Source organism: Setaria viridis, chromosome 2 (assembly GCF_005286985.2).
Source record: "Setaria viridis chromosome 2, Setaria_viridis_v4.0, whole genome shotgun sequence".
NCBI lineage: Eukaryota > Viridiplantae > Streptophyta > Magnoliopsida > Poales > Poaceae > Setaria > Setaria viridis.
Genome location: NC_048264.2, coordinates 36869261 through 36878539, shown reverse-complemented (window position 1 = coordinate 36878539; position 9279 = coordinate 36869261). Strand labels below are relative to the sequence as shown.

The window sequence follows — 9279 nt, the reverse complement described above, 5'->3', positions numbered from 1 at the left end:
TCAGGCAGACACTGTGCTACCTGCCCATCACAAACGGATCTTGAATAGGAATGGAGGGCGATGGCCATATCGTACCTGGCGACATGGGAAACGACAAGACTAGGCAGCGCCCGTACTCTCTCCCCCCCTCTTTCTGACTTGTAAGACCATCCCCTTGGACTATAAAAGGGGGCGGGCCCTCTCTCCCGAGGAGAACGCACGAGAAATATAGCGAGCACTTTCTCCAACACATAGCGCACGTTTGAGCCTCGGTCTCTCCCCTCCACTCGGACTAGAGCACGACTGGGTCTCGGACACCCCCTTCTCATCCCTCACTCGTTTGTACCCCCACTGCAAACTTTGAGCACCTAGGCTTAGGAATACAGTCGACCAACCAACCTCGAACCGGACGTAGGGCACGTTGCCCAAACCTGTATAAATTCTGTGTCATTTTGTGCTAGGCCATATCCGATCTAACGCATGGCAAAACTACTAATATTTACTTGTGGGCCAAATTCCGCACCGACAAGCATTTTATTTCAAAGAAAAGCTAAGGAGTTTTACATTATTACATTATGCTCTTGCTTTAATTTGCTAGAAATACTACCTCTTATTAAGCGCTCGTAAGTAACTTACGATTTAAACTTATTAGTCTGTCCGGCACTCAATCTAAAATCAAATTTATATTTGAAAACACTATCTTAAAATATTAACCTTAAATTTATAAATAATATAATATACTCCTGAAAGTGTGGTTTTCGAAAACACATCGGTGATACCACATCATAAAAAGGGAAAGAGGCCAAGAGAGTAGGGCATGCAATCAACATCGGTCATACCATCTCTTGATGGCTATACAAATCTAAGTACTTGCACTCTCTAATTCGTATTTAGATATTTCTGCCAGTCAACCATTTTAACTTTGATAATTAATATAGATATTATATGTATATTGACAGTATAATATAGATGCTATTATACTTAGATTCATGGTGAAAAAATATCTTTTATATATATATTTAATTACTATTATCAGAGATATTAATTTTTTGTCAAAATTATTGGTCAAAGCATTTACTAGTAGTCTTGTTGATGTCCTAAATTTTTTATATCCTCGTACAATTTTTCGGATGAAGCTGTTTCCTCTATTCCACTATCCACGTGGAATAGTCCGAGATATTTTAAAAAACAAAATAAAGAGAATCAATGTCATACTCAAACACATGAAATAGACACCCACGCAGTAATACTACTTCCATCCTCAACCGGGCCCAGCTGTCAGAGACTCGCGCCTTCCCGATGAGAGTTCGGGGGTGTTTGTTTGAACTCTGCCCCGTCACATGTTTAATGCTAATTAGGAATATTAAATATAGGCTAATTACAAAATTGATTGCATATATGGAGGTTAATTCGCGAGACGAATCTATTAAGCCTAGATTTGTCTCGCGAATTAGCCCAGGGCTTCTGCAATTAGTTTTAGGGGTATTTGGATCTTTAGTCCGGACTAAAATTCATGCCACATTGAATATTCAGAGGCTAATTAGGAGAATTAAACATGAGCTAATTATAAAACTAATTACACAGATGGAGGCTAATCCCTGAGATGAATCTATTAAGCCTAATTAATCCATCATTAGCACATGTTTACTGTAGCACTACATGGACTAATTAGACTATGTGTAATTGGTTTGTAATTAGTCTAAATATTTGATGGGACAGACATTTTAGGAATAAAAAAACAAACAAGGTATATAAAGGACTACCTTTTAACCCAACGATCAAAACACGCCCTTCGTCATGCACCTCTTCCTGTTTATATCGAGGCTACTGGTTCTGCTGCAGTTGTGCCCCATAACCCCCAAAATCGCTTAAGAAAGACAAGACCGCAAGCAGGAAACCAAGCAGCTATGGAGCCGTCCCAGCCCCTTCGAGTCGATGCCAAGCCCTACATCCCGTTTGCGACGGTCGTAGGCCCTCCTCGGATGGGCTTGCCGTCGCCGGACTTCTTCCCGCTGAGGGCCCCGAGCCCGTACCCGCCTCCGCCTCCGCAGGCGTTGTTCCCGGGCGGCTTCATCCCCGGCTGCTGGGGCATGCCGCTGGCCCCCGGCGTCGTGGGGATGCAGGGCGCGTTCCCGTACCCTACCTGGGCGCCGCTCATGCCGCCGCCGAACGGAGCTATTGCAATGCCGGCGGGGACGCCCAGCGTCACGGCGGGGGCGATGCCGCAGCAGGGCGGCGGCAAGCAGCCTTCAGGCTACGTACGCACCGGGCGTGTGCCCGGCGCCCGGGCGACACCGCGTCTCGAGGTGCCGCCGCGGATGCAGCGACCGTCTCGTCCGGGAGCTACCGCGGCGTCCCGCGGCGCCAAGGCCGCTGGTGCAGGAGGCCACGGGGTTGCGAAGGAGGCGACGGCGTCCTGTGGCGCCAAGGCTCCTGGGGCCGGAGAGGAGGATCCGGCCAACGAGCCGTCCCCGCGGTCGGTGCTCGTCACCTCGAGCCCGCCCGTGTCGCCGACGACCTCCCTTCCATCTTCGTTCCCGTTGCCGTGCCTGCCGCCGGCGACCGCGGCCCTCGCCCCGCCAACGGTGCCTCCCCACACCGCCGAGCTCGGTACAGCGAGCCCGACCGTCGGTCTGCCGAGAAGGAGGCGCCCGCGTGGGCCTCGTCGTGTACAGCGGCCGGCTCCTGGCGGCGTCGTCCCCAAGCCTCGTCTCTTGTTCGACTCCGCTTCCAAGCGAACATCTCTAATGATCAGGAACATACCAAATAATTTCACGTGAGTCTGCGATGTTTCCTCATCTCGGTTGTAGTTTGTACTTTGAACTGCCTTGATTCGCTAATCGCTACACAATTTTTGCTCCGTTGATGAGTCTGAAGCTCAATGAAAATCTGATATTTGATTCCTTTTCGCGCAGGAGGATGAGGCTGATGTCTATTATCGATGAACACTGCTTCATCGAGAACCAGAAGATCCCCACAGGGGGAGTGAAGTCGGAGTACGACTTCCTTTACGTGCCATTCGATTTCCGGTAACTTCTCCCACATTTGACCGCGAGCTACTCGATCTTCTCTCTTCTGCTTCCCGACCCATTTCCTCGTTTGCCGCATTTGCCCAGGACCTTGGCCAACAAGGGCTACGCGTTCGTCAACATGACGTCGCCGGAGGCGGCTCGCCGGCTCTGGGAACACCTCCACGGCCACCGCTGGGAGGTCAATCGCTGCGGCAAGACCTGCGCCGTGGACTGCGCCGCCGACCAGGTACGTCGCCGCCGCCAGCGCCTTTCTTCTTCGCTTGCATTGCCCGCCGCGGCGCTTGGAACTGACGGGTGGCTCTTGCTCGTGGCGTTGCATCTAGCAGGGGCTTGACAAGCTTCTGGATCGTTTCTCCGGGTCATCCTTCGAGTGCGGAACCGAGGAGTTCCTGCCAGTGCGGTTCGAGCCTCCGCGGGACGGCACCCGGCCAGCTGAGGGCGTGATGCTCGTCGTCGGCCGTCTGAGAGTCTGAAACGCCGCTCGTCATGGCCAGTGTTTGTCTGTGTCTCATCGCTGCACCCCCGGCCACTTCGTATCTTGCATTCTATCCGGTGGCGTTTGGATTCATGCCAAGGCAGGACAGGGACAGGGTTACGAAACTTTTATCTCTATCATATGTTTGTGCTTTGGGTTTGGGTTTGGGTTTGGGTTTGTGGGACCCACAAGGTGATAGGAAAAAATGAAAAATGCTGTGACCTTATCTTCTTCTCGGTGCTTCTCCTGGGCCTCTGCTCGAGTGCTCGTCCAGATTCCACAGCCTCTGCTCGAGTGCTCGTATTCCAGAGCCACAAGCCCCCAAGCGCTAGCGCTAGGCAACAGCCAGAAGCGCCGGCAAGCAGCTCCCCCTGCCCGCACGAGGAGGCGACTTGCGGCTCTGGGTGCCCGTACGGCGGAGCAGCCTCCGGCTCTAGCACGCAATGCGAGGTGAGTGAGCTGCATATCCTGGTGCTCGCGGTAGGAGACTGCCTTCGGCTCCACCAGTGGCCCGCGTAGCGAGGCGGCTGCAGCTATGGCTCCGGCGGATCAAGCGACGGCGCTGAGTGCGACGAGCAGCAGCTCGATCTGGAGACGGTCGCGATTTCCCCAACTCGATGAAGCTGCAGTGACATGTGGTGAGGCACGGCGGCGTCAGGCAGCGGAGGACGCCCTCGTAGCCTCCACGCTAGATTTGGTCGCGGCGTTGGTGTCGACGGGACTGTGGAAGGTGATGCAAAGCTCATTTCCCGGCATAACCCACCCCTTCCATTGGGATTACACCGTTGGTAAAAGAGGCTCTCATTTCCCATTCCCTTTCCCTATTTATTTCCCATTCCGTTAATACAAACATGGGATAAGATATCTCCGTGACCTCATTTCCTTATCCCACCACTCGTTTCCCTATATCCAAACGCCACCTCCGTTCATAGGAGGAACAGATAGAACGGGAGATACGATCCGCCCGGCCGGCTTGATTGCCTGAGTAATCTGAATGTGTACGTCTTCCTTTCAATTTGCATGTGTTTTTCTTTCAGCATAGTGTCGAAGCTCAAACGGTCCCTGTTGTGTAATATGTTTGGGCCGTGTTAGGCTGTTAATGAGTACTATCTGTGTGTGATCTGATGTTGAGTGTTGCAAGCCAGGCTCTCGGTAGATCAGATGTTGAGCTTGACCAGTAGCATCAGTTAGAAACTTGTTGTGTCGCCTGCACATGGGATTAATTGAAATCTTACAAGGCCTTTTGGCTGATGACAACAGCCTCAAGTTGATTTAATCACATTGCCTCTTGTTTCTTGTGGGAAATGATTCTGAAAGTTATAGAGGCATGGGATGAAAAGTTTTGGAATTTACACTGCTGAGATAGTTTAGCATCGTTGGGTGCAGTCATGAATACCCTTACTTGTGATCTTCAAAAGATCTTGCAATTTTAGTTGCCTTGATTGCCGAGAAGGCAACATTTTGATCGTACTGGTTCGTCTGGTCTGATTCTTGGATTTTCAGCTGAATTATTACTCATCTGGGGATGTGGGTGGAATCAGAAAGTCGGTTCAAATAAGGGGGTGTTTGGGAAACCCTGTTAAAATTTAACACCCGTCACATCGGATGTTTGGATGCTAATTAGGAGTACTAAATATAAGCTAATTACAAAACTAATTGCACAGATGGAGTATAATTCGCGGGACGAATCTATTAAGCCTAATTAGTCCATGATTTGACAATGTGGTGCTACAGTAACCATTTGCTAATGATGGATTAATTAGGCTTAATAGATCGTCTCGCGAATTAGCACAAGATTCTGCAATTAGTTTTATAATTAGATCATGTTTAGTCCTCCTAATTAGCATCCGAACATCCGATGTGACACTGTTAAAGTTTAGCACCTCGTATCCAAACATCCCTTAAGGCACTTGGCACTTGGGCTGTATTTTCTCCGTGTTCTCCACCTGAATAGATGAACAGTTTAATAGTATTTTACTTCTGCACAAATCTCAATCCATGTTTACTCCAAAAGACTATAGATTTTGTTGTTTTTGTTTTGTATTTCCTGACTGCGAAATTACAAGGATGTGAGCTGACGAGGAGTTAGTTTGAAATCTAGATTACTTGCCTTGGCTAAAAGCTAGCGTTGTCAAAAAGTATCTTGGAAATAAATCAGTTTCTGTCCAGCTAGAGAAGTTTGGTTTAGAAGCGTGTGCCTCAAAAGCTCTTTATCAGGAGATGCCAACAAAATAGGTTTATGATATACCTTCATGTGTTTACGGACGTGTTGGGAACCTTACTAATTTAATTACACCAGCGGTTCTCAACTTGTCTTGTGATATCAAAATGTAGTCTCTAAACTCTAAAAATGCATTTTCAAGTTTCTAAACTTTAGTTAAGGTGTCATCTTGATTCTAAATTCTCAAAGTGTAGCCTCCTAAACTTGCCCTCAGATTTTATACGGGTCTCTAAACTCTCAAATACATTTTCAAAATTTAAAACTTGTTACCTATCGCTGATGGCAATGCTTCCTCTCGCTCACTGCCTTCACAACTACCTTACATGCGTGTCTTGCTCGGCCCTTGAATTGGAGAATATTAAAATGCACTTTGAGAATTTAAGAACTCGGATGACACCCTGAGATAAGTTGAGGGACCTGATAATTTGTTTTGAGAGATTAGGGACCCGTAAGCCATTTTGATACAAGTTCATGTACTTAAAAATGAATTTTGAGATTTTAAAACCTAGATGACACCTAGTGTATTTTACGCTTGGATAATGTATTAAACAAGTTGTCTCACACGTTTAAACTCCTTATACAAAGTAAACTTTTTTTAAGCGTTAGTTTGTCAAGTATTTTTTAGAAAAAGACACGCTTCCTCTGTTCTAAAATATAAAATTTTTAGGTTTGTCCTAAGTCAAATTAATCTATATTTGACCAAATTTTATAGAGAAGTGTATTAACTTATGACAATAAGTAAATTATAAACATATATTTCATAATGGATCTAACGATGCTCATTTGGCATTCTAAATATTATTAAGTTTTGATAAATTTAGACAAGAACCATTTTACTTTGAATGTTGAAACTAAGATATCTGTATTTTAGAACGGAGATAGTATGCTGTTAGGATTTCTGAAGTTTTCTTAAAACAAATTACTCACTAGCAACCCCACTCTTACAATTAGCTTAATCTGACTTACAGAAATATGCTTCATAGATTGTTCGCCTTATGTTTTCTCAGCTAAAAAAACCACTTAGCCAAAAAACCATGGGACCATAGGTAAGAAGAAAACGGTCCGGAACAGAGGAAATAGTGCCACTACCGTAGTCTAATCAGCTTTTGTTATCGGATTTGGAGGGAAGTGGATATTGTATGGATACAAATACTAATGTGGATTTTTTTAGATGTTGAAAATGATGTGGAGTTAGATCGAATAGGAACAAATGTGGGCTTAAATAGTTGGGTAACATGCTCTTCATATATAATTTTGAGAAGGTTAATAAATTACAAAATAAAGTTAGAAAGGTGTAACTTATATGGCACAAAATACTCTTATTCATAATTAAAGCTGGCGGCCTAGGCAACCATATAAGCAGATGTAAAACATTGTTCGCATATTACAAAACAGAGCTAAGAAGTTCTAAGGTAGACATAACATTGTTCATAAGGCACAACTATATCCTTGCTAGAATAGAAAAGAATAAATCCCAGCTACCTAAAGTGAACAAGACACTACATACCAAACCATCGGAACCTTGATGATTAACATTATATCCATGAACAATTCTATTATGCGACTCAAATAATCTGTATCTGCTTGTAATGATTGGATCATCCATTCCCATCGGATTTTTACAATACCGTATTCTATAGCACATCCAGAAGCGGATTTGGATTATTCATACCCGCATGGATATCATAAACCATTATTACCCATGTCTGTTTTCACCCGTAATACTAAGTGAGTGTGAAGTGTGAATAAGTCTTGGGATTACCTCATTTAGATCAGACTAACTATTTTAGAAAAAAAATCTAAAGAGGAATGGTCAACCAACTCCAAAGTCACATTCAAGATTATATATATATATATATATATATATATATATATATATATATATATATATATATCAATTTCGTCCGTTTCTAACTTTATAATTTCTCACTACAAAACTATACTTGGATGGCGATAAACCAACTCTAGAGTATAGAGTCACATTCAAGATTAACACGAATCAACTCTTGTATTGGCTCCATGAAATTAGTGTAACATTTATAATGATCCAGGATTCATCAAATTAATCATCACTAACAAAGGACAGTCCAATGCATTCAAAAATACATTCAGATAGTAGAAAGTGCGAAAGCACCAGTCCACAACCATACCGGCAATAGCACAGTGCACCGTACCACAAGGTCCACAATCATTGTAAGGTTTTGACGACTTCGTGACCATGTGTATGGTGCTACGAGCTGCGGTAAGGCTTCGGTTCTGTTGTCGAGGTGTTGTGAGGAGTGGAGTTCGGTGACGGTTGATGTCCCAACCCAACTGACCGATATGTTGTAAAGTTAAGTTGCGTGTGAGGGCGTAGTGAGACATGCGTTGAGGAATCAATCCAACCTGTTTTTTTTTTTCGTCCAATCTACACTTCATCTTCTGTATTAGGGGGTGTTTGGATACGAGGTGCTAAACTTTAACAGTGTCACATCGGATGTTCGGATGCTAATTAGGAGGACTAAACATGAGCTAATTATAAAACTAATTGCAGAACCCTGTGCTAATTCGCGAGACGAATCTATTAAGCATAATTAATCCATCATTAGCAAATGGTTACTGTAGCACCACATTGTCAAATCATGGACTAATTAGGCTTAATAGATTCATCTCGCGAATTATACTCCATCTGTGCAATTAGTTTTGTAATTAGCCTATATTTAATACTTCTAATTAGCATCCAAACATCCGATATGACAGGTGTTAAAAACTTTAACAGCTTGTTCCCAAACACCCCCTTAATATAATCAGCTCTATAAAAAAAAAGTCCACAACCATACCGGGCGAGTTTGTTGCGCCCTGTGCTCCGTGCCGTCTTGCTTGTTGCCATCTCGTGTCCGGTGTCCCCTCTCCCCTCCTGTATGGCTGGTGCTGTAGCCTGTAGCTGACGATCGTGGCGGGGGTCGACGGTACGGGCTGCGCCGGTGAAGTGACGCAGATGCCCTTGCCATTAATGGGATTTGGCCCCTCCCAATTCCTAACTTTGGCACTATGTAAAAAGAAGATTTCCCATCACATCAAACTTGCGGTACATGTATGGAGTACTAAATATAGACGAAATTAAAAACTAATTGCACAGTTTTGTTGTACTTTGCGAGACGAATCTTTTTGAGTCTAATTAGTCAATGTTTGGACAATAATTCACAAATACAAACGAAACGCTGCAGTGTGCTATTTGGCACCTCCAAACTTTAGCAACTAATCAGGGAGAAGGAAGACTGGGCAAGAAAAGCACTGCTCCGTATCCTCTCTCTCACACACAGAGCAGGCCATTGTTTCTGAATTTATGGATCAGGGTTTTATTTAGGATATATAGATGTTCTATGATATTTTTCAAAAAGCCATGAAATCTTGCTTCTCGCAAAGTATGGCAACTTTTGAAGTCTGCCGTACGCCCTTTTTTTTTTTCCTTCGTTGCTTCGTGCCCTCGCCGTCTGCCCATCGATCTCGTCCCTGTGCAAGACGCGACGCGCTATTCCGCTGAGGTAGGATGACGCTTGCCATTAATGGGACGTGAGATCCGGTGAAGGAAA

The 9279-nt window shown here is 44.8% G+C and overlaps 1 protein-coding gene across 1 annotated transcript; it reads left to right on the top strand.

Annotated features, from left to right (window-relative positions):
- The first annotated feature begins 1886 nt into the window (after positions 1–1886).
- Positions 1887–4762, top strand: LOC117842708 (uncharacterized). Its single transcript, XM_034723212.2, has 4 exons — positions 1887–2755; positions 2895–3008; positions 3096–3237; positions 3338–4762. Exons 1-4 carry the CDS (start codon positions 1887–1889, stop codon positions 3482–3484), a joined length of 1272 nt encoding a protein of 423 aa, XP_034579103.1. The 3' UTR covers positions 3485–4762.
- Positions 4763–9279: the final 4517 nt, after the last annotated feature.

What these genes read in the sequence shown, in the direction of transcription:
- LOC117842708 (XM_034723212.2), top strand. Translation starts at nt 1,887, where the DNA reads ATGGAGCCGTCCCAGCCCCTTCGAGTCGATGCCAAGCCCTACATCCCG. An exon ending in AACATACCAAATAATTTCAC is followed by an intron (nt 2,756 to 2,894) that starts GTGAGTCTGCGA and finishes CTTTTCGCGCAG; the next exon opens with GAGGATGAGGCTGATGTCTA. An exon ending in TGGACTGCGCCGCCGACCAG is followed by an intron (nt 3,238 to 3,337) that starts GTACGTCGCCGC and finishes TGCATCTAGCAG; the next exon opens with GGGCTTGACAAGCTTCTGGA.